The 27,913-nt window shown below is 45.3% G+C and overlaps 2 protein-coding genes across 5 annotated transcripts; both read left to right on the top strand.

Moving 5' to 3' along the window:
* The first annotated feature begins 220 nt into the window (after positions 1 to 220).
* TMEM233 (transmembrane protein 233) lies at positions 221 to 14,602 on the top strand. The gene is made up of 3 exons (XM_051805411.1): positions 221 to 555; positions 6,487 to 6,621; positions 12,774 to 14,602. Exons 1-3 carry the CDS (start codon positions 367 to 369, stop codon positions 12,783 to 12,785), a joined length of 336 nt encoding a protein of 111 aa, XP_051661371.1. The 5' UTR covers positions 221 to 366; the 3' UTR covers positions 12,786 to 14,602.
* A 141-nt stretch (positions 14,603 to 14,743) lies between these two features.
* Positions 14,744 to 27,838, top strand: PRKAB1 (protein kinase AMP-activated non-catalytic subunit beta 1). Of its 4 annotated transcripts, XM_051805402.1 has the most exons (11): positions 14,744 to 17,334; positions 17,605 to 17,942; positions 18,032 to 18,102; positions 18,764 to 18,880; positions 21,663 to 21,831; positions 22,669 to 22,835; positions 24,467 to 24,560; positions 25,537 to 25,651; positions 26,816 to 26,949; positions 27,445 to 27,513; positions 27,595 to 27,838. In XM_051805402.1, the coding sequence occupies exons 5-11, from the start codon at positions 21,673 to 21,675 to the stop codon at positions 27,670 to 27,672; spliced, it is 816 nt and encodes a 271-aa protein (XP_051661362.1). In that variant the 5' UTR covers positions 14,744 to 17,334; positions 17,605 to 17,942; positions 18,032 to 18,102; positions 18,764 to 18,880; positions 21,663 to 21,672; the 3' UTR covers positions 27,673 to 27,838. The 4 variants fall into 4 exon arrangements, with proteins under 4 accessions (XP_051661362.1, XP_051661365.1, XP_051661363.1 ...); XM_051805405.1 differs by lacking the exons at positions 14,744 to 17,334; positions 17,605 to 17,942; positions 18,032 to 18,102; positions 18,764 to 18,880 and adding an exon at positions 20,735 to 20,812; XM_051805403.1 differs by lacking the exons at positions 14,744 to 17,334; positions 17,605 to 17,942; positions 18,032 to 18,102; positions 18,764 to 18,880 and adding an exon at positions 20,933 to 21,015.
* Positions 27,839 to 27,913: the final 75 nt, after the last annotated feature.

Here is a 27,913-nt window from a genome sequence, read left to right on the forward strand (position 1 = left end):
AACTCTTCACAGGGGTCATGCAAACTGGCATAAAGTCTTTTAACAGCAAAAAGTTCCAAAAAGTCCGGAACAACCGCCGGCTTTGCGCTCCTCCGGCCGCCGGGGAGCGGGGCAGGGACAGCCCGGGGCTGCCCCGACCCGCCGCAGCCGGGACGCGGCGCTGGGAACTCTCGACGGCTGTCGCTCGGAGTTGGTGTTTTCGCGATCCCCGCCGTGAACTTCGCTCACGAGTTGAAAGCTCCCGCGCCCCGCCCGGCCCCGTCCCGGGGCGGCTCCCTTGGCTCTGCGCCGCGCCGGGTCCCGCCTGCCCGGAGCGCGGCGCTGGGCTTTCCGCGCCGCCCGCCCGCAGCTCCGCACCGCAGCCCCATGTCCGCGCTCCCCGCCGGCGCCGACATCAAGCGGGCTCTGGAGAACAGCCCCGAGACCAACATCGAGGATGAGCTGCCCGACGAGCCGCCGCAGCCGCGGCCCAAGAACTACTTGCTCCTCAGCATCCTCTCCTGCTTCTGTCCCGCCTATCCCATCAACATCGTCGCCTTCGTCTTCGCCGTCATGGTGAGTAGAGCCCCGATGGGGGTCCAAGCCGGCTTGACGGGGCGCTCCGCGCTGCCTTGGCCACGGCGTTCCCGGCCGGGGGGGCTGGAGGAGCCGTCCGGGAAAGGGGCATCCAGCCGCCTTTGAACCGCTTGTCCCTGGAGCCTGTGCACAGTGGGGTGAGGCAGCGAGCCTGGGAGCATCAGCAGGCACAGCCAGGGGATCCACCCGAGCTGTCCCACCAGCAGATGGAAAACGTGGAGTGAAAGGCAGTTTCAAACAAGTTTTCGCTCTCAGGCTATGTAAGGGAAGCAGGTTTATCCCAGTTAATGGGATTTGTTACATCAAATAAATTGCACGCTGGATTGGACACAGTGTCTGTGTGTGAAAGTGGTGGCTGGGGAACAGAAATCAGATTTAGTTTCTGCTTCAGCTAATCAAATATGATAGGAGCACATTTTTTTTTCCAGTAAACAGGTTCTTTTATACTATTTACTAGAATATTAAAACTATAAAGATTGTTGGTTGTTGGCAAAAGCCCTTATAAACTGAGTATTAAATACACTGAGAGAACAGCCTTACTCCTACAACCTGCAATTGATATGCATATTCCTTAATAATCCAGCAATCCCATTAACTTCAGAAGGATTGTTGGAACAGAATCTCCTTCTCTCAGTGAAAAGTTGCAGAGTCAGATCCAGAGTTTTCTAGTCATATACATGATCAGTGTTATCAGTAATACTGCAATGTATTTCTGTTGTTTAGGAGCTGAAAAAGGTTTAAAACATGTTGTGTATTTTCATCCTTTTCTCTGACAGGCTGAAAAGGTAAGTACAAATATAGTTGTTTCTTTTTGCAATTAAGTGTAAGAATAGTTAACTATGTCTAAAATATCCTAAAGCACACTCTTTTAAAACTAGTAAGATTGATCAGAAATCACATTGCTTAGGCTTGAAAATGACTTAAAGGAGCTATTCCAAAGCCATCTTCCCAACTATTTTTGTGCAGTTAAGTATTAGCTCCCCTTTTTTTCCCCTTCTGTGTTTGTTTTCTTTGTTGTTACCTTAACTGTACAATGTGATCTTTTCCTTGATTTGGGAAGACTTGGTTCTGCTGGTACCCAGCATCCTTTCTGTCCATGGACACTGAGGGTGCTATATAAAGTAATGAGAGCTGATGATCTGGGGCTGCGAGCGTCTGTTCACTGTGACAGTGCCTTCACCAAGGCACTGGGGCTGCACAGAAGTTATCTGTCAAGGACAGAATTTGGCCTCTAAAGATTTTTGCACCCCATATGGAGAAATCTCCACCCACGGCCTAGTTGAAGTTCACGCAGGCTTTTGGAGTCAGGCATCAGTAACTGTCACCAGGGGATATGTAGAAGCCAGGGTGGGAAGAGCACTTCCTGAATGCTAAACAGTCTATGCAGGTCTCAGCTGCCCACTCCCTTTGAGGGGGAAACAAAAACCAGACCAGTGACCTCCACTGTCTGTGAAACCCTTCTGTTTCAACAGCATTGTGTTTCAACAGCACCTATAACCTGTCCTTTTCCCTAAAAATAACCCATCCAACTTCTTTTCTGATCCCCCTGCCTTTCAGAGCTGCAACCTGTAACTGCTCCATTATCCTCAGCTGCAGGTTCTGCATTTTAGCCTGTGCTGGTTTTATTTCTGTTTCTGCTGGGATCTACATCCTCCCTCTCTTTTTCAGATAGAGTTGCTAAGGGTTAATACTGAGATAGAAGAGTAGGTTATTTTCTTTTCCTACAGAAAGTACCTTATAGTCTGCAGAACTTGCCTAAGATCTTGTGTCAGAGATAAAGGCCCATAGAACCAGAGTTCTCTACAAATTTCCACTTCCTAGAATGGGCCTGAAGGGAAAGTCCTATTGGCTTATAGAGGGGCATGGCTCAGCACCCTGTGTACCTGTGTCATGTCCTCCTTAACTGCTCTAAATTCAGACAGTGTTTTCACTCTAAAAGTAGAGTCTAGGCTCTAACACACCCCAAAATAAATGACAGATTTGTCTTCAGTCTCTTCTGCTGCCCCATTTACAACTCCAGCACTGGTTTCCTCACTTCTTTCTCACCTTTGGAGGCACAAACCTTACCGTTACAGATCTTACCTCCTTGACTATATTTTTAGACTAAACCTTTTGCAAGTTCTCCCTATTGCGATAACAACCTTTTCTTGTTCCTTACCTACCTGTTTCTCATGGCAGGGGTCAGAGGACAGCTGGTAGAATGGTCCCTTAATGGCATCAGTAACACACTGTATTGGCATTACAAGAGCAACCCCCTCAAACGAGTCACTTGGAGGTGTGAGGATTGCTCGGCATGTTTAGCAAATGGAGTTCTGTTTTCCTCAGGGACCTGGCCAGAACTCCTGGCTGTAGGATCACTGTTCTCAGTGCTCCTCTGTGGTTCCAGCCAGATGCCATCCATTCTGCTTCTTGTTGTTTCCAGCAGCTGTATTTGCATTGCTGTACCATTAGTTGGCTCACTCTACCCCAGAGGTGCCTCGCTCAGACTTACCCTGTTCTTACATAGGTGAAAGGCATCAGGGGCAGTAGTGTGGGGGAGGTACCAAGTCAGGAGCTTATGTGACAGAAGAGACTTCTCTGGTGGCTAGGCAGGGTGTCCCTGAGCTCTTTGACTCCTTATCTGCAGCGGTGTCTTGTCCCCTATGGTGAACCCAAGGAGCACTCGGCTGGCAGTGAACTGCCAGTTGTGTCTGCGAGCTGGCTCGTGTGGGCTGGCTGTATCTGACTCATGGGATCAGAGCTAGAGGGAGACTGTGGGACAACTCTGAGAAATGAATTGGATATTTCCAATACCAGCACTGAGGTCTGACAGTTGAACACATTTTGTTGGATTTTCTCAGTATGCCTCGTTCAGTTGTCTTTATTTCAAAGATCTGTATGTCAGACTAGACATCTAATTCTATAGGGCCCTGGATTTGTAACAGCTTCCAAACAGTCTCTCAAAAGCTATTTCTCACTGATTTTTGCTCCTAACTGCCTCTTTATGTTGACACATTTTTGTTTAATCATTTACATGCTTCAAACAACATATGTGGTCAAGCTGTGACAATCTTGGCTCATCTGCCTCTGATAGTAACAAGTTCTTTTTCTGCATTTGTCGCTGTTGGATTCAGATGCTTTGTCTGTACATGAGTTTCCTTAAGCAGAGACAATGAACAAGGGGGTGGTAGAAGTCATGGGACAGCAAAGGATGGAACTTACTTTCTGAGGGAGTCACCTCTTCTAATTGGCATCCTAATGAGCCACATACAGTGTGTTGGCTTTGGTCAGGTCAGTGACTAGCAGAGTGACCAGTGTGCCTGTAGTTAGTAAGTTTATTTCCAAAGTTTATTATTTATACATTTTTTTTAAGTAACTTGTAGGTACCTGGACATCTAACACTGTGTGGGACAACCTGTACCTACTTCAGGAATATTAAAGAACAGGGCTCAGCACCTGTTTTTAGGCATTTTTGCATGGCCTTTATCTTTGAAAACTGGCAAGTTTTTCCTCTGCAACAGCCTGCAGAACCAACTCCCCTTTCATGTGTCCTGCTCAGCACCTGCCTGTTTTGTTCACCAAAAAGCAGAGATCAAGCCTGGTTCTGAATTGCTCCCCGAGTCCCCCCTCTTCTTTCTCTTTCCCTGGAAACTTTCTTACACTGAGGAGTCACCCTGAGTCAGCACGTCTCACTCTTCCTTAGGACTGAACTAGAGAGTGTCTCATTTCCAGGCACAGCCAAATAAGGTTCACACAGCCTGGCTTAGAGAGCTTAGAAAATGCTGATCAGAGAACCTCAGTCTGGTCTGCCCAGACTTGTAAGAGAGGTAGAGGAGGGTTTCTGAAGTAATTCAGTGTTCTTTCTGGTTTTGCCATGATCAGTGCTCTGGGAATGTGGAACAGAAAACATATGTAAAAAGGGATTAGAAGTTTATAGCTAATTCATCAAATTTCTGTTCACATGAGGTTAAGTTACTTTATTGTTGAACTGAGAATATATTTTATAAATAGATGTGTGTGAACCTGGTGAAGTCACTGAGATTACTCAAGTAAATTAACAGCTGCAGAACTGTGACTTTAATTTAGTTTATGACTTCATAGGGAGCGAGGTAGCAGAAACCTGAGAAATCAGGTGGTATTAGGTTGAAAAGGGCTAAAATTTGTTTCAAGAGTTGGACAGACCACATGTCTCATACAGATGCTGTATTCTCAATATATATATATATTTCCCTTGGAAATAAACAGATGTAATATTTAAGGCTTAAACAGTTAATGTTATCTATGTCTAATGTGTAAAACTGGAAGCTTGACCAGGAACCCTTTGAAGCAGATGGAAGTAAATGAAGTTCAAAAAGCTTTGTGTCAGACCCCAGCCACTCCCCCAAACTTCTTATTTGTTCATGAACGTCATATAAGTTATTTCATTTAATTTAAGCCTTTTCATAAGGAAACTTTTGTCTCCTTCCTGTCTCTCCCAAATCCTATTCTGTATTGTTAATGCTGTTTTCCTCCTCTTCATCGTGGATTTGTATTAAAACACCATTATTTATTAAAGTTTGCATAGTGAATTATTTATGCAGTACCTGCAGAAATCACATGGACATTTTCCAGACTCCCTAAATACATTAGTAAAATGGCACAGAACTGCAAGCTGGTGCTGTGACATCTTGCTTACAACTCTGTCTCAGTCTGGGGGACTGAGTTTAGGCTTTTTGCAGGACCACACTGTAAGATGCCATGCAAAGGGAGTGCTTTGATAAGTGTGGAGAACAAAGGCCAGGGTGTCAGTGATGCTTCCCTGTGTTTCCCCCTGTAGCCACAGTCACATCTATGGTTGCTGGCAGAGGCAGGAGGAGGTCAGCCTGCTCCAGACCAAGCCAAGCCATGTTTCTCCTTGTACTCCTTTTAATGACCTTCCCAATTGTACTTTAAGAAAACCTAAGAAAACTCTTCTCCTGTAGACAGGACTGCTGGAAACAGCAGAGTAGTTTAGGGGAGAAGACTGTGCCAGCCCCCCTTTGTAACAGGAGGCTGCACTGGTGGAGTATCAGAAGTGACACTGTCCCATGTGACTATGTGCTTGTTCCCCTTTATCATTTCCATCTCTTCTCTTTTCCCCCATTCCATCCTTTCCATTTGCTGGTCAGCCTCAACAAAATTTGACAGCAGAGCAGAGGTATTAGTGATATTCTTTAGGGACATAAAATAGAGAAATGTTTAGGCATGTAGGCTTCCAGGAAGAGAAGAAATGTATCAGTGCTCTCTTTAAGGACAGGAGTGCATCAGCATCTCAGCCTTTCTTAGACACCAGAGAATAAGTACCTGCACTTATCCTTGAGATGCAATTCTAGGAATACAGGCTTCATTGCTTTGGGACTGTCTTGGCAGGACTGATCTTACTGCAGTGCTAACACCAAGAAAGCATCTAAGCCCATTAGCTTTGTGTGCTCACTAATCGACAGAACGCACAGATAATGTCCCTAATTATTTTTTTGCTTGGGAGAAATGGCTCTACAGCAATGCTTGGTATCCTCTGATGAACTTCATCCCTTTCCTGCTCGCCACAGGCTCAGATCTTTACTCGAATTAACTGTCGTTCTGTCTTTGCTACAAAAGCTGATTTATAACTGAAGCCTGTTCATTATAACGCTTGGTGATACCTTGTGAAGTCATTTTCTAAACACAATCTGAATTCTTCAGTCCACAGAACAGTTCATTTTATCAGGTCCTCATATTTCTCCTCGCATACTTCCCATTTTTGGGATACCTCCTGGAATACATATATGATACTAAAGAACGTGCTGTGACTAATCTGATTCCCTGAGGAAGGATGCTGAGACAGTGCAAAAGAGCACTCTGATAAAGAACTCTGGACTCGGCGTTCTGGTTTTTTTTACAATAAGTTGTAAATTCTCTGTTTCTCTTCTCCAGGCTTTAAACAGTTATAATCAAGGAGACATAGAAGGATCAAAAAGACTGGGTCGCAATGCCCTCTGGGTTTCTGTTGCATCGATTATCATTGGCCTTGTCATCATTGGCATCTATGGGATAGTTCATTTCACAACGGTAAGGAAGCACTATGAGCAGTTCCCTGGGCATGGGCTCCAGAACAACAGACTAAAGATTGTCAAAACTATCTATTTTTATCTCTTTAGAGGTGCATGCATGTTTTCCCAAAGAACAATTTTTACGTATTTTACCATTTAGAAAATTCTGTTGTCTGTAGTTAAGCACAAATGAGCTGTGGGTTTTCTAGAAACTCTTGCAGCTCCAATAGGTTTTTCCACTTTTGGCCAGTTGCTTTTTGGTTTTTCTGCTCCTCATTTTCACCATCTGCGAGACCAACTGCACAGAGATCCTTAGCTTTCAGGTAATAGAGTCCCCAGGTGCTAATTTTCAGTCTCACAATCTGGCCACTTTATCTTTCAACTTTGTAAGGAGAACACGACACTCAATTGCTCTTTTACTGTTTGACAGTAAAACAGGTGACCAACTATATCAAAAGTGGCCACAAATGTAATTTTGACTTGGCTCTCTGTGGGGTAAGGCCATTCCTTCTCCTTGCTGTGTTATTGTCCTGCCTTGCTACACCTGCAGCAATAGTGACAAAGCTCAGTGAGTGAATCTCTGTAACACAAGGGTTACCCAGATGGATTATAAGCTTACTTGAAAAAGAGGACAAATGTAATGAGGCTACTGGTACCATTTCTTAAAATTATGCAACAGATTTTCTCCATAGTACTGTGCAGTTCCCATTAAAATAACCAATTTAAATGAATTTATTATTGGCTGTTTTGACTTTCAATGCACTGTACAAACTTGTGCATAAACTATAAACAGAGATCACCTCATGTACCACTGAAATGCAGACATCTCTGAGGAGTGGAATGGAGTAGCTGATTAAACATGTACAGCATTTTCAGACAAAATTTGAAGTGCACCATGTTGAACTACAGGAAAGTTAGTGGAGATGGAGTTCGGTTCTGTAGGATATTATTAGATGGTGCCACAGAATCTGAACCTTCCTGTATATTCATTAATTTTCTATGCATTTTGCAAGCATGAGTCTCTCTGTTTCAGCTTGTGTTCAGTTTGTTCAGCCCTCACAGATTTAAAACCGAGTCACTTCAGGCAGGAGGTGCCAAGTTTTGTAATTGACAGCAGCAGGAAATTCCTCTGAGCGCCTTTACCACCTTACTCATCATTTCTCAGGCAAGGAGAGCAGCTCAATATTTTTTTCAAAGTAGGAGGAGAGAAGGGCAGCACGGGGGGGTGCCTGGGAACCCTCAGCACACTGCTGGGATATTAATTTCTGTATATAGTTTCTGTAGAGGTCTCTTGGCCTTGAGTTTCGTGAGGGCTCAGGGTTTACTGGATTCACCCTGTTCTCTGGCTTCCCAGTGTCTTTACTGCTCCCCTTCTCCCTCTCACTTGTCACCCTCTGAAAAGCCTTTGCTTCTAAGGAAGTATTTGATGGCAATAACAATCTTTTGATGTGAAAATAGGTTAACAGGAGGACCCAACTGGGCTTTCCTTTCTCCATGCTTACCTGAGTCCCCTTTGTTGCCTTACTTTTGTACATTTATATTTTATACTTATTTTGGTGTGCCACTGGTGTGAATGTATTGCACACTCCATGCAGTTATGTCACATCCATTTGTACCTTGTTCATGATTATTTGCTAACAGCCATTTTGCCTCTGCTGAAGTGAAGTGATTGTAAATTAATTCTATGCCAACTTTAATATATGTTTCAGTTTTAGTAAGAGAGCACAAAATAGCCTTAATAGAGTAATACAACAGATTTATTTGATTACCATTAAGCAGAGATTTAATGTTTCCATGACTACACATGCATTTTCCCTGAAAGTTAATTCTGACTTCAGTGATATGTATGAAAATCTTGACCTTCCAGGATGTGTTTTATCCACATGAAATTCATCAGCTACCACAGCACCCAGTTGCTCCTGCTGACATTCCTTTTGGTCTTCAAAGGATAACAAGTCTCATTGCAAATTACCCTTGGGAGAACCCCTTGGTATTCTCCTACCATATTCTTAGGTATCTTACCTTAGAGCTTGTTGTTTACCATCCTACCATCCCATTTCTAATCTGTTAGTACTTTATCTGTTCTCCCAGAACTGCTACAGCTTCTCACAGGGGGTGTCACTCGAGTGCATAAACTCTTCATAAATTCATACATTTAAGTAGCTAATTCTGATTTATCCACGGCCCTGCTGCCAGTATCAAAGATACCAGGTGTAATGAGAACTTGAGTTCTTCCACAGCATCCCAGGTCAGAGCTTCTGGAAGGCAACAAAACTGAGGCATCCAGGTCAGGTTGGCAGGAGGGAATCTCTACTAGTTGTTACACAACTTTTCCTCTTGGTACAGGAACTTGGGTCAGGCTCAGCTGGCTCTGAAGTCTCCTTCAAAACAACTCCACATGCCTCAGCCAGGAGAAGAACATCGAGTCAGGGGTGTCAAGGGTAGGAATGGTGGGAGCTGCAGAGAAAGGATGTGCAAGGAATTCCTGCTTTGAACAAACAGCAACATTATACCCCAAATAACACCCCCAAGTGTACCTAATAACACTGGCAGACTTGAAAAGAGGAAGACCCTTTCACTTTTCAGAAAATCCCTACCTCCAAGCATCCCTGAGTGCCTTCTCTGGCTTATTCAGTCCCAGAGTAACAGTAGCACAGGAATAACAACAGTCAACACCTACGTCTGTATGGAAGAGACAGCCTTGACTTTTCATGTTGAAACTTTACTTGGTGCTAAGTCAACTCAGGGCTTCTCCTGCTGCCTTGGAGAGCCTCGTTTGTCTTGAACATTGGCATGTTATCTTTAGCAGACATATATTAAGATATATAGTGATACCTATATATACAATATCCTGGAACAGGGCCCACCCAACATTTGGGAACCATCTGCCTTCTGCAGTCATGACCCTGAATGTAGGGAAGGGGAAGCCATCATTTGCATCACTGGAATTAACAGCTCAGCAATAAAACTTGTCTTGATCAGTGTAAACAGTATTCCTCATTATGCTGAGGAATCTCTGAGTGCAGAGCTGTGGTGTGTGCCAAATCAGGGCTGTCCCTCATTCCACACTAGGCCAAATTTATTCTCACTCCATTCTTCATACACTTTCACCCCCTCCAGTCAGCTTCTCCTGCGCTCCTGCCTTGCCAGTCCTGAACACTGAATTACATTTCCACTGCTTGTTCAGATGTAACTGAAGCCAGTATTTGTGTCACCAGCGAGTCTGGCCCTGCATATGTGCCTTAGGCATGTTGTCCATCAAGAGCTGCAGTGAGAAAAGGGACATATTTGCCTTCCATAAGGAGGCATCACTGTGAAGTGAAACAGTGCAGAGCTGTGTGCCATAGCCTGGCTGGCCTTGGTCTGCTGCAGCATGCCTGGATAGAGAGGGAATGGCAAGATAGCTGATGACAGGTGAGACATCCTGAGTCCTGCCTCTAATTCTGATGTCCTTGTCTTAAGAAAGATGTGGTACACACACATACACGAAAGAAAGGGAAAAAAGAGAAGGGCAGTTCCTTTGGTTGTTTGTGACATGTCACTGTCAGAGGTGGGATGCTGCAAAGGTGGCTGTTTGCTCCAACCCACTGCTGCTGTTCTTATGATCCTTCATGAAGCCTGTCAGTAACCTTTCCACTGACTTGGGTGCTCTTGGAGTCAGCCTTCCTGTCTCTGAGTATTTTGTTCAGCAAATGAGGGCTCTCAAGTCATTCACAGTCTGTGTTTTCAGAGTAGCCTTGAAATTTTTGAAGCAGAGTCAAAACTCTGTTTTGGTTTGGTTTTTGATGACACAGGACACAAAGTGCCTTTGGATTTCATTGGAGTTCCACTGGCAGAGCTTAGGGAAACAAAATCCTGGGCTGGATCCTCCTTTATGTAAGTGAAGGAGACCCCAGGGATCCTAAACCCTTTTCTTAACTGGATCTCAACAGTCACGTTCTACTTCATGCTACCATGGGAATTATGGATTCTTATCCCATTCCCGGGTTTGCTACATAACCTGTGAATAGTGTGGAACAATATTCAGCTTCTCACAGGAGATTTTTAGACTCACATTTAGCCTATCTCTAGTGTCTGAGTGACACTTTACAATGCTGTTCAGGGCAGAACTAGAGTTCACATGAGTTTTGCCACCCAGTTGACCCACAAGGCTTGTTATATAAAGCCCAAGTCTTCTGTGCCCCTCTCTAGTGACTCTGCAAGTGGGAGTGAGTCAAGTAGAAATGCGAAGAATGAGTGAGAGGTTTTAGAGTGGAGTAAAGACTCAAGCTTTTCTGTAGAGCTCTGACTGACACAGAGACTGTTTTGATCCAAGAAAGGGCAGCCAAAGCAGGGATGGAATGCAAGAAACTCCTGCCAGTGGACCAGCGTGGGAGACTTCTCTAACTCACATCAAGTGTTCACTGTCTTTGTTTATCTTGAACCCAGGGCCACAGGCATGGTAGAGCTATCCTCTGGTAATAACTTAAATGAGAAGGGTACTCATGTTTGAGTTCAGAATTTTATGAAAACCGTTATGATATTTTAATGCTTTTGTAGAGGAGCCTGAACTTCTGACCCCTTCTTTAATCTCACTCGATCTAGAACTTGACCTCAGAAATACCACTTGTCAGCATGGCTTTGAAGGAAGACAGAGACAGCCAGGCTGTGTGGAAAGCACCAGCTTGTACTGCTTCATAACCAGAAGGGTCTTAAATCAAGCATAGGTGCAGTAATGCAGCATTGGTAATTCTGGGTAGAAGGAAAAGGAATAAGGATTTAGACTGGGCACCAGCAACAGATGTATACATACAGTGTAATGCAGTTTTCTTACTAAGTTGTAAATACTCCTTCAGGAGGAAAAGGCATGCAACATTATTTTTAATGTCTCTGTTGTCCCTTTCATGAGGCTCTCAGAAGCCTTTGCAACCAGTCACTAAGTGACTGCCTGTCTTTCAGAGACAGAATAAACTGAAGGCCAGCATGAGGACAAGAATTTACACGCCAGCCTCCAGATCCTTACATTACAATCCTGTCCTCTGTACCTTACCATAAAAAACCCCAAACCCAAGTCAAGGAATACAGCTTGCCTTGTGCTGCAGGGATGGAACTGCCAGTAACTGATAGAACTCGAAGTCTGAAGTCAGGGCATTCCTGTTCTTTTACCTACATTAATTCTTGGTGTCCATCCAGCCAGTGAGCTTATCCTGCTGCTTTTCTATTGGTAAGGGCTCTCACTGATTATCTCTTTATGCCTGCCTCATTTTACTGGATTTGTAAAAGTATAAGAGCCTAAAGTCCTCTACCTGTCTGTCGAAGAGTTCAGTCAGGTTGGAGGCTGAGCAGTGGCAGGCACGTGCAGATGCACAGGGGCACTGTGACCACACCAGCCTCGTTTCCTTAGCAAACCACATTAGAAATCCTGGTCCAGCTGTTTCATCTGCACTTGCAGGAAATGTTCCCACAATGGCTTCTGCCCACTGGAGTCTTGAGTAGCATCCAGGAGACAATCAGCAAAGGAGTTAATGCTGTCTGAAGGATATATTTATTGTGTCGAGCCTCGTGTCCCAAATCCCTCTTTAAGGAACTGCTAAGCATGGCTGCTTGATGGAGGAGATATCTCAGAGTCAGGCAGAGAGCCCACAATCCAGGGACAAGCCAGTGAGGTCTGTACATCCCTGGGTAATGTCTGAGACCTTCCCTCTACCCAAAAATGTGAGGGAACCTCTCAACTCCTTCCTCTCCTAAAGCAGATGCACAAGAAAGGTTACCCAGTTTAAAATGTCTGTCACGTATTGCTGTTGTATTTACCAAGTTCTCTATTACTGGCAGTGTTGTTCTTGCCTGACTCTTTTATGTACCACTCCAAGAAGCACAGATGCTGTTCACCTCATGAAACTTTCAAATAAGAGCTCATTTCCTGGCAATGAAAGGTCCTAACTTGCATTGATTCAGGTAACCCAGTTTAAAAATTCAGTTCAGACTGACAGGTGACCAATACCATTAGAAACTCAGCTCTTTGATTCAAACCTGTATTGAACCACTAATCTAGAGGGATGTTTGTTAAGAGAACAAGTACCACTAATGTGGCATAATGTATCCATTAGGTCTGCAGAATTAATAATTTAAACTCACAGGGCAAACCCTCTGTCTTTTCCTCCTCTAAACATACTTATTTCTGTGTCCTTGCAGCATGCTATCTGAAGACCAGGACTGCACTTGGAGGATATGAACATGTAAACCTTTGGAGGGGGAAAAAGAAGAGATGGAAACCATTCCAGACTGTTAGCTTTGACCCTACAAGTCTGCAGAGGCATGTTGCTGGTGAATGAACTGATAGTCCAGTTAGTTAATCAGCATGGCGTGACCAGATTTTCAAAATCATTTATTTATAAGAAATCTCAGTATAAAGCAGCATTTTCTCTTTCACCCTAACGTATAATGAGATCTTGCCCTAAAAATAATCCCTTTTCTTTCTCATTTCCCTGGAATGTATGCTGGATCCATGATGTTCCCTGGCTGACCCCAGCCAGCCAAAGCCAACACATCTAGACTGTTTATAGTGCACAATGTAAGATCTGATGCACAGCCCACTGAAGTAGAAGAACTGCTGTTACCTCTGGTGGGTTTTGAATCAGGCCATGAAGGAATTTTTTATTACTTTAAAATAGTCTCAACACAGTTGTAACCATGGGTTAGTGATTTTATCCTGCTACGTGATTTTATAATGCTGTGGGTGTGCTCTGACTCAGCAGCTGCTTTCTTCTGTCATGCTCAGCTTTTAGATCTTTATCTTGGATTTTTAACCACCTGGGACCGATTCCAATCACTTGATTATTAAGAGAGACTCTTCTTCCATAGCATCTGTATTTTTCTTAATGATTTATTTTTGTTTTGTTGTCTTTCATTGTTGCTCTCCCTTGACTTAGCTCCAGTCCTGCATTAAAGTTGCACTGATCATATTTTCCTCTTTAAACTACGTATGTAAAAAGTTCATATTTTTTTTATCTGACAAAAGATCTTCTTTTAAAATAGATGTTCTTCTTCATCCCTTTGTTGTTGTTCCTCTAGCAAGTCTCACAGTTTCATTGTGCTCTACTTTGTTCATGTCTTTTTTGTTTAGCTCATCCTTTCATCTTGCTACAACTACTCTGTATATCACTGCAGTTAGAGATGGACAGACTTTTGCACCCTTCCCTACTTACAGTCACTCTTCCTGATCCTAAGATACCACTCAGTGAACAGCCTTAGGTTCCAGAACTGGTGGCCTCTAAATTACTGCAGTTTCTTGATACATTATGAAAATTAAGCATGGGACAACTGGTTTTATTAGCTGAAAACTGTTTCATAGAATACATTTGTTTTGTCACACAAATATTCCGTGTTAGAAGGAGTAAGTTCTGGTGAGCATTAAGACATGGCTACATCTTCAGTGGCTGTTGCTCTGTTTTCTTTATTATTATACCTTCAAGCAAGCTGTGCCAACTTACACTCCCTGTCCTTGCACTAACATCAATCTGGAGTGACTAACCAGAAACCTGGAGAGTTCTGCAGGTGCAGGTGAGAGAAGAATCATCTGACAGGAGTACAACTACCTATTAAAAAAAAAAAATCCCCCAGAAACCTTTACCTGTTAAAGTGTATGCCTGGAAGTAGCATGTATTTTCTGTGCCTTGATATTTTACTTTCAATGTGCTTTTTTGCTTTTCTTCCTGCCAAATTCTGTTTTTCATTGAAGTCAGTGAAGCATCTTCTATCCTGAATTACTGCACTATAAAACTTCAGGAGCACTGGTGAAATCAGTTGATTTATTCAGCATTTAACTGATAGAATTTGTCCACGTGGGAATCTTGCCACTGATTTTGATGATCCCAAGAATTGGCTGTTCTGTGAACTCCTCTTTGGTTCTTGAACACTATTTCAATGGTCTGATATGTCTTGTGGGACTTTTAGTAGCTTGCGTTATTATCAGATATGATAGAAATGTCATTGACAAGTGGAATAAAATTACTTTTAATTCATGTCCATTCTGGTATGTGGGAAGTGATTTTCCTAAGCTTGGTTGCCTCTTCTGTTTGAAAGAGTAATATCCCTTTTTTCTAACCCCTTGGACAGTTTCAAGATAAAATGAAAGGAGGAAGATTTCTGGCCTACATGATAGCACACAGCCAGTCTGCCACAGCTAGTACACTCAGGAGTTGCTAGAGGTCAGGAAATGCTCAAATACCAGCAAGGTGAGCTCTTTGCTTCATTTTCAAAATAGCATCCAGAAAGAGTGTTGAGGCCTTTTCAAAATGGTCCCTCAGTGGTTTCTGAGGGACTTTACTGCCATGAGGGGAAAGTGGTCAAAGGAGGTCACCAAAGGAGGTCTCTCAGCAGGTTACAGAGTCAGATCTCCACCACCTCGAGTTGCTGGTATCAAAGCAAACCCCACTGCATTGCTGCAGAGACACTTTTCTCCATCAGCAGATGAAAAAATCAAAGCGTGCATAAAAAGTTTGATCCTTCTGCAGAATTATAAACCCCATTACTGTAAACTAAACCACAGCTGGTGGTGTGAGAGGGGAGGATGATTTCCAAAGTTATGTGGGCACTAGAGGATAGGGATAGGCAACTTGAAATATTTTTTGAAAGTGCCCAACGAGGACTGAGATCAATAGGAGCTAGACACCCGACTTGCTCAGAGGCTTTTGAAGACCATACTGGAAATCTAACTTGCATATTGATGCTCATAAATATCTTTGAAGTCTTGCTCTTAATATAATTGAGAATTGAGCCATTGTATCTTCAGTGCTTCTGAAGACAAATGTTGGTACCTTACAGTGCTATTGATTGGTATAAAAATAAAGGCTTTATATTAAACCACTTAATGTGACAGAGAAGGGAGAATGCAGCAATTCCTCTAATGTCCTTAGTACTTCTGTGTCATAGGTAATCTTATTTTTGTTTTACTAATGTACTGGTACTGATTCTCTTCATTTATTTACGTTAACATAAATTTTCAGCCATGTTTGAGAAGTGCAGCTTATGCTGGAAATAGTCCTTGTACAACCACACCATTCTGTTATAGGTGTGACAGACCCATACAAAGGAGGCATCAAACACAGGGAACCTAAATGACATTTTACTGCCCAAACAGCAAAGCCCTGGTGACAGCAATGGGTGTGGAAGGCAGTTGTCTGACTGAGGAATTAGTGCCTGTTTCATGTTTTGAGGGGCATATATACAAATTTCATTATCTCTGATAGGCTCTGGAAATTCCCTGTTTTTCATTGTCATGCATCTAGATTTGGATTATTGGTCCATTATTCTGCATTGGACCAGCCATTTTTTGGTGGGAAAAAAATCCAACTCTCATATATGTGTACTGAATGATGTTATTTGATTAAACAGGGGGAACTGGGAAGCAGTAAAACATATTTCAACTTGTGTGTCTTGGGCAAGTGAACAGACACCTCCTTCCACAAAGCTGCCTCAGGCAACATTTTCGATGCAGTGTTCTTGCAGGATGAAGGCACCAGTTAATGCCTGAAGTCCAGCTCTCTTTTCTCTCCTGCACATATTACAGGCAGAGACAGATGGAAACTTGAAATTGCTGGCCTCAGCTCCTGGATCATGTTGGCATCTTTTGCTTCTTAGGGGGCAGCTGCATTCTGCAAAACAGCACCATGCATGTATCTTGATATGTAACCCTAGAAGAGGACTTCTAAATATAAGTGGGGGTTCTTTGCTGCCATGTGAAGGGAGTCAGCCAGACACTTAAACAACATGTGGTGTGAGCTTCATCAGATTGCAGGGCAAAAAAAAAAATCAAGGGGACAATATGAAATGAAATTCTTAGTGTGCCTCCCTGCAGGCACACCCAGCAGTTTACAGCTTATGACTTGAAGATCAGCACTGGCTCTTCAATTTATGTGGTTGCAACCAGAATCCATAAGCAGTGAGGCTCCAGAAGTTGTTGTTTTATATCTGTGTCTTTCAAAATGGGCTCACAGTGTGACCTGTGTTCTGCCTTTCAGCCTGGAGATAGGTTGTATGTGATTGCTGCCCCAGTGTCCATCACTCCCAGCTTCAGTCCAGGTGCATCTGCTGGAACAGTGTGCAAGCATCTCTTCTAGGCTCATTCCCCTACCAGAGCCTAACTCAGTCTGCCAGTTATTTAAGATGGATTTTGCCACTGATTTTCCTCAGTAGGGGGAGAGACAGGGTCATCTACCCAGTTAGTTTTTACTTTGTGTGATTGTGTGTGCACGTGCACTAGATGAGGCATTTAAAGGACTAAATTCTGCAAGGCATCCTTGAACAGATGTGGAACCTACCCTGACTTTGGAGGAGATACCTCCATGCAGAGTCAGAGCCCCCAGAAGGCACAGGCTTCTGGCTGGCTTTAACCCTTCAGGCTGAAACACTACCTGAATGTTGGTTCCCTCTTGTAATCCTCCCATTTCCAACCTCATTTTTAACTAACAGCTCTGGGAAGGTGTGCAGTGTTGGAGTAGGGAAGGGATGCAGTGGTTTGGGAGGGATTTTTGTGTGTGCTCCCAGTTTTCCATCTCCCAGGCACAACGGCATGTTCTGCATGCACAGCCAAGTGTGTGCAATGTCCCTGAAATGTGAGTGAGCCTTTAAGGAGGCTGCCTGACTTCCTCTGCAGCTCTCCCTGGCAGCCTGGCAAAGTGGGCTAAATTCAGAAGTGACCTGGAAGGAGGAGGGGGCCAGTGTAAAAATGGAGGAACAAACCTGGAACCCCAAGGTAAAATGGGATATGATAATAAGGAATTTAACCAGAAGGTTTCTGCAGTTAAATTTATCCTGTCTTGAACTTCAGGGTAAGTTCTGTTGCTGCTCCTACCTAGCTCACTCTCCATGGCACAGAAGCTACAAGAAGCACTTGCTCATGTGTCCCATAAAATGTGATTGATGGCATGTCTGAATTTGATCCACCAGCTCATGTCTGAGGATGGCTCCTCTGGGTTTGTCATATCTCGCTGTAGGGCTGAGTCAGCTTTCACTTCACTTGCAGAGACTTCTCTCTGGCTAAGTAAGCTTGGATCATGGCAAGGAAAAAGAACTTTGCCAGATATCAACTGATTCTTCAGGACTTTAAACTGCGTGATATGAGGCTTTAGGGCACTGCATTTCTTTTTTGACGCCTACTCTGAGGTAAGAGAAGGGGAAACTCCACTGAAATTAAGGGGTGCACACCAGAGCAGGCTGTGTGATTACAGTGAGCCATGACAGCCCTTCTTCACATTTCAACCAGTGTTCAGTGAGGGCTTAACTGCTTTTTGATTTTAATCAACTGCAGGAGATAATCCCAACAGTGAAAAGGAGAGATTCTGGCCTAAAGCACAGTGATTGGTGAGTGCCATCCCTCACTTTTGTGCCTGAAGGGTCTGTAAGGCCATTCTTCACCCCATCTAATACAAGATATGCATTCCCCTAAACAGATCTCTCCTGACCTCAGATCCTGTTTGGTCCTTACTCTCTTTTAAAATGAGTCAGCTGATGAAGAAAGATGGTAAGTGATATCTCCAAGGGGGTAGAATGACTCAGTAGTAATGTTGTCACTTCACTTGACCCCTCAGCCCGTACAGCACCAAAAGTGCTCTGTAATGATTGTTAGAACCTTGACCAGGTCTGCTGAATCTCATCCTCTTACGAGCCAAGAACCAAATTGCCTTAAAATTAATTTCTGAATAAGATGCTCTGTGTAAGATTTAATAGTCAGGCCAGGTCTAGTTCATATTCACTGAAGAAGGTAGGTGTGAGTGAGGGAAAAAGGAGCTGAGCTTTGCTTATGGCTACTGTCGTGGTAATTAACAGAGACCACGTGGCTCTTCATATTCTGCATCTGCTTTTAAAACCCCACATGGCTCTAGGAGGTGTTGTAGCACAGTCATGACACCAGACAAAGCATTTAATCAATTAGTTTTATCTGTGAACAGTCCAAACATGGACTGTGCTTTTTTTTTTTTTAAGGGAATTTCTTATTCAGAATTACTCAGTTACATTTTCCCCCTGATCCTTTTACCCCCCTGTGTTGGAAGTGCTTAGTGGGGGCTAAGCCTGAGTAGCCTGTTGCTGTGTCTCCCATCTGAGAGATGTGGCATTTCAGAAAACTAGAGAGTTGTCGTGATAAATTATTTCAATGGCAAGTGACACTCTGACATTCTCACTAGGGAAGTTAACAAGGAGCCTCATCTGTGACACATGTGGAAATCCTGATGGAAAAATGTGAACCAGCTTCCCATCTGTTTCATCCTCATCTAGAACTAAGAGAAGGAAGGTTAAGACAGGTATGTAAAGGGGCAGAGGTAGAAAAGATATTTTGTAGTCTTCCTTTGGAACATAGAGGCTGGTCCTGGAGGTAGTAGAAGAGGTGGAGGTTTTATGCCTTTCAGGCTGGAAAGCATGGACGGAGGCATAAAGTCATAGATGCTGTTAAAGGGAGAAGCAAAACTCCAGGGTTCCAGAAAATCAGTGGGTGGATGAGCTCTGCCAGGGCCTTGTGGCATGTCTTTAGATAATCTCTTGCTTCCCACATCTCCTGCATTAACAGCTGTGAGGGAAATGGGCTCCCACTCAAGCTGATGGGAGAAAACAGCACCCCAGTGAATGTGAGGACTGTGCCTGCAGACGTGCCCGTGAGGAGGCAGGGGATGAATTAGTTTTCACGGTGTAATTTCGTCCCGCCCTTGATATTCACGGGGACCAGCACCTCACAAAATGAGTTCTGTGCTGATTGCTCCAGGACTGTGCTACACCCACACCCACCAGTCACAGCGAGGGAAGACAAGAATCGGGGTTGAAAAGGAAGCAGTCATGGGGAAAAGGGGGAGGAGAAGCCAGCAAGAGGCCGACATACCTGTGGACAGGACAGAGGCCGTGGACACAGGCGACTCCCAAAGGTGTTGGCACTTAGCACAACACAGATCCATCACCGTGTAGGGAGGAACCACCACATTTTAATATCAGACTTTAACCTGAATAATGCTTGTAACCTACCACAGACTGGTTACCACAGCCTCGTGAGCTATTAGCAGTCCTTACCCTGCAGTTTATTACCTCTCTGTGATTCTCAGAAGTATCAATAACTATTGCAAAGAAGTAAGGGCAGGCCCCAAGTGAAGGTCCTGTTGCCTGGAACAGGCCTGCCTGGCTGTTGTGCAGATCATCACAATGGCAAGAGATGGAGCCCTGCACTGCAGACACAGCCAGCACACACAGAGGTGTGTGCACTGGTACTGGCCAAAAAAAGAACTTGGGGAGAACACAAGGATTGAGTTTGGACACCAGGAGTTTAGGAGCACTGAGCTGTGTGAAATACCCAAATAACAGCAGCTGCATTTTATATCAGGGAGCTGTTCTGCAGGGGCTGGGGAAGAGCTGCCTGCACAAGTTGCCCTTGCACCCCTCTGGCAGGTTATCCTGTGCCTGGAGTGTTGGACACACCAAAAACAGATCAGGAGCCAGCCCTGGGTCCGCCGTGGGGCAGAGGAAATCCGTCTGTCCCGACAGAATTCTTCCCACAGTGTAACAGCATTCCACCGGGACACAGTTCGACTTGGTAGGAATCCTTCTGCCTGTTTGCAGGTTGCTTCTGCTGGTTATTAAGAAAAAGCAGCTTCAGTAGCTGTGATGCAGGGCACGTGCACTGCTCAGGTTTACGGGTTGCCCAGGGAGGTGGCAGAGTCACCATCCCTGGAGGTGTTTGAGAAGAGCGTGGATGTGGCATCAGTGCCATGGTCTGGGTGACAAGGTGGTGTGGGGTCAGAGGTTGGACTTGGTGACCTCAGTGGTCTTCTCCAACCTGGTTGATGCTGTGTTAGAAAAGTAGAAGAAAGACAGCGACAGCTGGTGAAGAGCAAAGGGTAAAACGAGATTGTGTGATTGGGAATTCTTAGAGAAACATATAAGTGTTATTTCATATGGGAAACATTCATCAGTTAAGGGCTCAGACTCCACCGGCGCTTCCTCGCGGGCCGATGGTCCCAGCGCGCCCTGACCGCGGGGCTCAGCGCCCATCCAGGCGCTGAGGGGACACGCAATTCCCCCGCGGATCCACAACGCTCCTTGGAGAGAGCAGCCGTCCCCTGGCACCGGGAGGGAGCCGGGGATGGAGCCGGGGGCGGAGCAGCACCGGAACCCCCGCGCCGGGCTCGGTTCCCGGCGGCGGCCGCGGGCCGGACCGGGCGGAAGCGGAAGAGCCGCGGCGGGAGCGGCGGGCGGTGGGTGCGGGGCCCGCGGGGCCGGCGCGGGGGGTTCCGTGGGGGACCCGGGCCGGGCTGTGGCGACCCTGCCCCGGGGCTGCCGGGCCGGGCTGTGCCGCCCCCGGCGGGGCTGGGCCCCTGCGGGAGCCGCGCCGTGTGGGCTGCCCGAGGGGACGCGCCACGCGCATCCGTGTGGGGCGGGAGGAAGGGCTGGGAATCGGGTGCGTTCTGCCTCTCCCGGGGAAAAGCGGGGACCGGAGGGAGCGGCTGTTCCCTCCTCAGGGCAGTAGTCACGGCCCCGAGGCTGCCAGAGCTCAGGGAGCTCACGTTCCAACGCTCTTGGAACGTGGTGGGATTTTGGGGTGTGCAGGGCACTCGATGAGCCTGGTGGGTCCCTTTCAACTCAGCGTATTCTGTGTTTAGAGCCCCTCCCAGCTGCTCTCGGCACCCCCGGCGGGTGACACCCGAGATAACGTTATTGTGGTGAAGTCACGTTTTCGTTTGGCTGGTTTCGAGGCGTTCTGACAGAAAGTTCTACTGATGTTTCGGCTGATGTGGTGGAGCGTTGTGTGCAGGGTGTGCAGAGGGCGAAGAACAAGCCCTTGGCTTGGGAAGACACAGCACTTTTGTGCTGCTGACAGAGACCGGCTTGGCCACCTCTAGAGTGAGCCTGGCAGAGGTGCGCTGGTACTGAGCTGTAGCACATTGTGGAGAGTACTTAACATTGCCACTTAGTGTCTTTGTCCTGAGTGTGGGATCTTCAACTCAGACACACAGCCCAAACCCACTGATGAGTTCGCTCTCCTGCCTGCTGATGTTCTGGCTTCGAAAGTAACCTGTGTTAACTGGGCTTTTCCTGCTCTTTTAGATCCTTGGAAATGGGGAACACGAGCAGCGAGCGGGCGGGGCTGGAGCGCCATGGGCACAAAGGAGCCCGAGGGGACGGCACAGGAGGAGCCACCAAGGAGGGGGACCGGCCAAAGATCCTCATGGACAGCCCTGAGGATGCAGACTTGTTCCACTCAGAGGAAATGAAGGTGGTTTGTTCTTGTCTTTCAGCGTTACTGGCTTGGCGCTGCTGCCAGTTGTGGGGCTGTTTGTTACCAACCTGCAGTGATTCTGTTGTTGAGTTTACACCAAAGGGACCGTCCCCCTTGCTTCCCATGCCAGGGAGAGAGAGGGCACTGATAAGGAGTGTAGTGGCATGGTTTCCAGCAAGAACTGAGTGTAGAAAAACTGAAAAGTAGCCAGCTCAAAGGACAGTGCCCCCCCCCCCAGCTTCCTTTGAATCCTTAAGGCCTTTGCAGTTACCAGTGACATTTTACCTATCTATTCCATATCAAAAGATCTGTTATTTTTTTTACCCCGTGTTTGATGGGTTGTTAGAAGTGTCTCGCTGCATATCGTGTTTCATAAGAACATCTAACAGAAAATTACACTTAGATTTTGGCTGCTGGACAGAACTGTTTCCTACAGGCAGCTCTAATTCTGTGCCTACAGTATTTGTACAATGTAACGCTTCATAAGTATTTCTCCTTATTTTTCTTCCTCTTCTTATATCTGTGTATTTTGAAAGCTTTGGTGATCTCAAGTAATTTCTTTTTAACCTAATTGGGGCTGGAGGCAGTGGCATTGTTTTGCCTTCCACTCTTTCTGCAGATTTGGAAGGCTTTAGCATCTTTGCACAATTGTACAAATGAACTTGTGAACTGCATCTAGAAGTGCAGTTTATATTCTCCATCTGACAAAAACTACTTGTAGAACTTTTACCTTAGAGAATTATGCCTGAGGGCAGAAAAAGCCTTCGGTACAACACAGGTTGCCTAAGTGTTCCAGGAAAGAATTCTTTTCAGATTCAGACGTTGTTTTTGCAGGCTCCACTGGAGAAAGAGGAGTTTCTGGCTTGGCAGCAGGACCTGGAGGTGAATGATAAAACCCCCACTCAGGCTCGGCCCACGGTGTTTCGCTGGACTGGAGGAGGGAAAGAAGTTTATTTGTCAGGGTCCTTCAACAACTGGAGCAAAATTCCCCTTACAAGGAGGTAACAAACTGCTGCTGCAGTGGTGCTCCTCAGGGACTGGGAGAGCTCAGTGCTGTGAGAAAGGTGGTCAGTGGGTGGATGGGGATTGTGCTTGGATTTACTGCTCCTTAAGCCTGTGATAAGAACCTGCCTTTTTGATTCTCGGGTGGCACAGGAGGGAAGTTGAGCTGTGTGTCAGTTTTAAAGGAGTGATTTGTTCACTGGGCACCACACAGGAATGACCCAAAGCACTCCCTGTTGTGCAGTCTGTGCCTGGGGTGGGGAAGGGAAAGCTGGTTCTAAGCACAGTGTCTCTGATGACACCTGGATGTCTTTGCCATATCAGTGGCTTTTTTCCAGCTCAAAGGGTCCAGGAAACTCTGAGCCTGGGACATGGCACAAATGAGAGAATAAATCCATATTAAGGTCCTAACTGCTTCTTCCTACCAGAGAGCTCTGGAGCTCTGCTTCTTTAGTACCTGAATAAGTATTTCATTTAAACTAGTGTGGGGGTTTTTCAAAAATTTAAAACTTAATGTATGGCAGAACAGTTTTAACTGTTGATCTGAGCCCTGTTGTCTGTCAACAATGACTGATCTACCAAGTCCTGGTGTGTCTTATCTCAGTGAGTGGCTGCCTGCACTGTCATTGGTGCAGAAGGGTCTTAATTTCTAAGGAAACTTGAGGGAGGAGCACTGTGGCCTGATAAAATGGCATGGGAAGATTGTTCTGTGCATGTGAAATAAATTATTGAGAGAGGAGCTGGAAGAAAGGCCAGTGGAACATCAGTATTGCTGTCATACTCTTAAGTGGAAAGCCTGGGAGACAGGAAATGGTGAAATGAATATGGAAGAAGGATAAAAATATCTCTTTATCAAAAAGAGAAAAAAAAAACAGGTTTGTTCTGTTTCTGTTGTCAGATTATGCATTCTGGGAAAGGGGTGTTTATGCCTCTTTAGAGGATAAAATCACATTACTGAACCCAGTACACTCAAGTAGGAGTGCTTGTTATTCCAGACTGAAATTTCACATCCAGCTCTGTGGTGGGATGCTTGCACTCCATACCTGAGCAGAAGGGAAGTGGCAGTTGAGCATCAACTGTTTCTCAGCTTTTTGAGATGCTGGTAAAGCCTTCTGAAGAATCAGGAAGTTCACAGCACAGGAGTAGATTGCCAAGCAGCAGCTCTTCAGCCCCAGAGTAACTCAGAAGTATCGAGTTGCTGCTTTTATCCAATCATTGTTCATCTATTTTGTAGGCATTTGGGAAATGCAATTTATGATGGCAAATATTGAAAGGGAAGGAAATAGGAGAAAGCCGATCTTGTTCCATCAGCAGGAGTCTCACAGATGAAATGAGGTCTCGTGTACTAACAAGTAATGTGAAGATGTGAGGGTGACTTTACTAAAGCTCAGTGCCAGTTACTTGATGTCAGGAGTGTGGGGGAACTTACTGTCACTGAGGAAATTATCATTAATGATAATTGATTCTTTACCTTCAGATTGCAGCAGAGATTCTCTTAAATGTGGCACTGCCTTTTTAAGGTTTTGCACGTTACAGAGGCTTGTGCTCTGTGTCCCATTGTGTGTCACAGTTTATAGACCAATGTACTTTTCAGAGCCTTTCAGGGCTGATTGTTTGTCTTAAATTCCAGTCACAATAACTTTGTGGCAATCCTGGACCTGCCAGAAGGAGAGCACCAGTACAAGTTCTTTGTGGATGGGCAGTGGACACATGATCCTGCAGAGGTAATGTTTGCTTTGAGTCACTATTTATTGACTGATGCACCTGAGGATGAGAAACTGGCTGGTTTCTCTCCCAAGAGCTGGTCCTTTCAGAGAGAAGGCATCAGTTAATAGCAGAAACTGGCTGTTCAAGCTGGTGAGAGAGAGGTTTCTGATCCCAGCTGGAGTAGTGGCAGCATCAGACTGAACCACAGAAGGCAGGAGATGTAACAAAAGAGGGACAGGATCTTTTGGCCATTGGTTTATAAGCGGTGCCAAGCTTTTCTTGCCTGGTGCCAAAGTGCCTTTTAGAGCACTGTAGCAATGCTGACAGCCCAGGTCTCGCTGTGCTGCACTGCCTGTCTGTGCCAGGATGTTGTTGTTGCTGCTCTAGTAGTCCAGTAATTGTGCCAAAATCTACCAGGCCTGTTCTTCCTCCTGTGCTATAAAACGAATTTTGACCCCAGCCCACCCAGCAGTCCTCACCTGCTTCAGAAGTCTGCATTCACACCTGCTGGTTCCTTCTTGCTGTCTTGGCAAACCTTACAGAATTTACCTTTCAGTACATTCAGCTCTTGGAACCCCCTGCCTTGAACTCCAGCCTTAGCTTTGTAGCAAACCAGCAGTACCAACCATGCTGCATCCTACATCAGGCCTTGCAGTCTGAGCCTGGCTCCATAAGCCCTGTAGAGCTGGAAGTGAAGCTCAGCTCCTGGTGTCACTGGTAGCTTCAGCCCAGACCTGACCCTCTCCTTGTCTGTAGCCCAAGAATTGACCAAGTGCTGTGGGCCTGGCAGGTTCCATGGGCATTTTTCCCTCCCAGTCCTTAATCCTGAATTTGCTCTTATCATAAAACTAACTGAGCTCTTTTCATATCTGGTCCCATCATATTTTAAAAGCAATATACCTCATCCTTGGTAATGCTGATTGTGTGGTTTTGAGAATCCAATAGTCCTACAAGCTTTTTTAATTCTGATTTTTGTATCTTACCTCTTCCCAGCCAGTAGTAACCAGCCAGCTTGGTACTGTCAACAACATCATCCAGGTGAAGAAAACTGACTTTGAAGTATTTGATGCTTTGATGGTGGACTCCCAGAAATGTTCAGACATGTCTGGTATGAGCTTATTGGTAATTTTATGTCACACTTTTTAGAGCTGTTAAAAATTTCATTTTCCTTTTTATCTGGAGTTAAAGCTCCAGTAAAGATTAATCCACACTTGTGGATGTGAGCAGGAATCACAAATCACAAAGGAAGAATGTGGAATGCACAGAGGGAGCCTCTGACAGAGCAGCATTGTGGATCTGATGAGGAGGGGCTCATGGGTGCTTAATAACTGTTTCTTTGCCCCTGCAATGTGCAGTGGCTGCTTTTAGGGCACTCCTTGGTGGACCAGTCTCTGCTTTACCACATGAAACCAATGCTGACAGCCTACATTGCTCCTAATTCCATCTTCCTCTGCTAAGGAAGTGGCTGAGGGGGTCAGAAGTTGCACATTAAGAGGTAGAAATTAGGTGCATTTAGCAGTGCTAACACAGGCTTGGGAATGTATCATATTCTCACAGTGTAATAAAAATTATCTGTATCTTAGAATAATACAAACATTTTTTTGTCTTAAGTTTCATATTCTAGTGTAACAGAAGAGAGGTAGAATTTAGCTTGAGCCATGTCTGAACTCAGCCTTGTTACAGAGCTCTGCAGGGATGGAGACCATGACTGAAGCAGTACCTTACCCCCTCCTTTGAGCCCGAGGCAGGAGGTGTGTTTGGTTGGTTTTTGCCCTGGACAAACCCTTTTTGGAGAAAGTGTTATTTGTGAGACAAAGCCAGGAGGAGATTCTAGTAGGTGCCTTCCCTGCATGTGCTGTAGCAGCATTTCCTTAGACTGGTTTAGGCTCTGAGGAGCTCTTTCCATAACCCTGTCTCTGTACAGGAGTAGCAGTTTCCTTTCACAGGTACATCCTGTTTTTGTGGTTCCCCCGGAGGTAACACAGAGCAGCCTGTGCACTATGGAATGTTTGCTGGAGAAGTGCTGGGCAGAGATGACAGAGGAGTTCTGGAGTGCAGTCAGGCCCTCAGAACTCTGCTGCCCAAATCCTCAGCTTGTTTCAAGTCAGACTTTGGCATCTTAAATCTCCTCTTGGGCAGTGACTGATCCTCTGGCACTGCACCAGTGGCTGCAGTTGTTGTACTTAGGTGCCATTGATTTCTTTCGGTACCTCTAAAGAACAGATATTCTTACAGACTATTTAAGATAAAATATTTACCATCTCTCTGGCAGAGCTGTCAAGTTCACCCCCAGGACCATATCACCAGGAGCCCTATGTTTGCAAGGCAGAGGAGCGCTTTAAGTCACCACCTATTCTCCCCCCACACCTGTTGCAGGTCATCCTGAACAAGGACACAGGCATTTCTGTGAGTACTTTAGCTTGTTTTGCTGAATAATGGCCTTGAGAGTGGAAACAGATGGGGAGAAAATCTGGGAACAGACAGGAGACAGCTTAGGAAAATCCTTCGGATAGTTACCACGTTGGTAAGTTTTTTATTATGTATGTCCAGATGGATTCATCTGAAGTAAATTTATTTTTCTACTTGACTCTCTTCAAAGTTGAGAACTAGATTGCTGTTTTTCTCCCAAAACTTTAATCTTCTGAACTGTTAAGAAGCCAGAAGCACATAAGAGGTGGTTGCTGTTTGTTTCATGGTCACGGTGAGGATGAAGAGGGTTTCACCCAGAGGAGTCCTGGGTTGTTCTGAAGCAGTGACTGTGTTTGTGGTGGGCTCAGGGTAAGCAGCAGTGTTGTACTGGGGGTATGGCTGGTTACAGACAGTGTTTGTCACCCATCAGCTGTGGTGAGTGAACTGTAAGTTCTGTTATTTTCACACTGTCTCCCTTTCTCTTCTTCCCAGTGCGATCCCGCTCTGCTCCCTGAACCCAACCACGTCATGTTGAACCACCTCTACGCGCTTTCCATCAAGGTGAGAGGCCTGGGCACGTTCCCCACGGGGGCAGATTTAGTTATCCGTGTCACATGCTCACTTGTTTTCCATCTCCTGTAGGATGGAGTGATGGTGCTCAGTGCTACACATCGTTACAAGAAGAAATACGTGACTACTTTGCTGTACAAGCCAATATGAGCATCGTAGTTGTTTGTGACCAATTGTTCTGGGCCAGTGCAGTCTCAGAAAAAAATGCTTCACTTAACCAAACATACTCCTGCTCTGTGCTGTAGCAAATGAACTCTGATTTCATATTGTTTCTGAGACTTCCAGGTTCTCCCGTATTTGCCTTATTTTCCTAGTACCACCTTGGAAGTTCTTGGAAATGGCAGCTTCATGGCAACTAGACAGGTGACAAAGGTGTCAGTGCCCATTGTCA

Source organism: Manacus candei, unplaced genomic scaffold, assembly GCF_025592945.1.
Source record: "Manacus candei isolate 608988 ecotype Guabito, Panama unplaced genomic scaffold, ASM2559294v1 h1tg000064l, whole genome shotgun sequence".
In the NCBI taxonomy this organism is placed as follows: Eukaryota; Metazoa; Chordata; class Aves; order Passeriformes; family Pipridae; genus Manacus; species Manacus candei.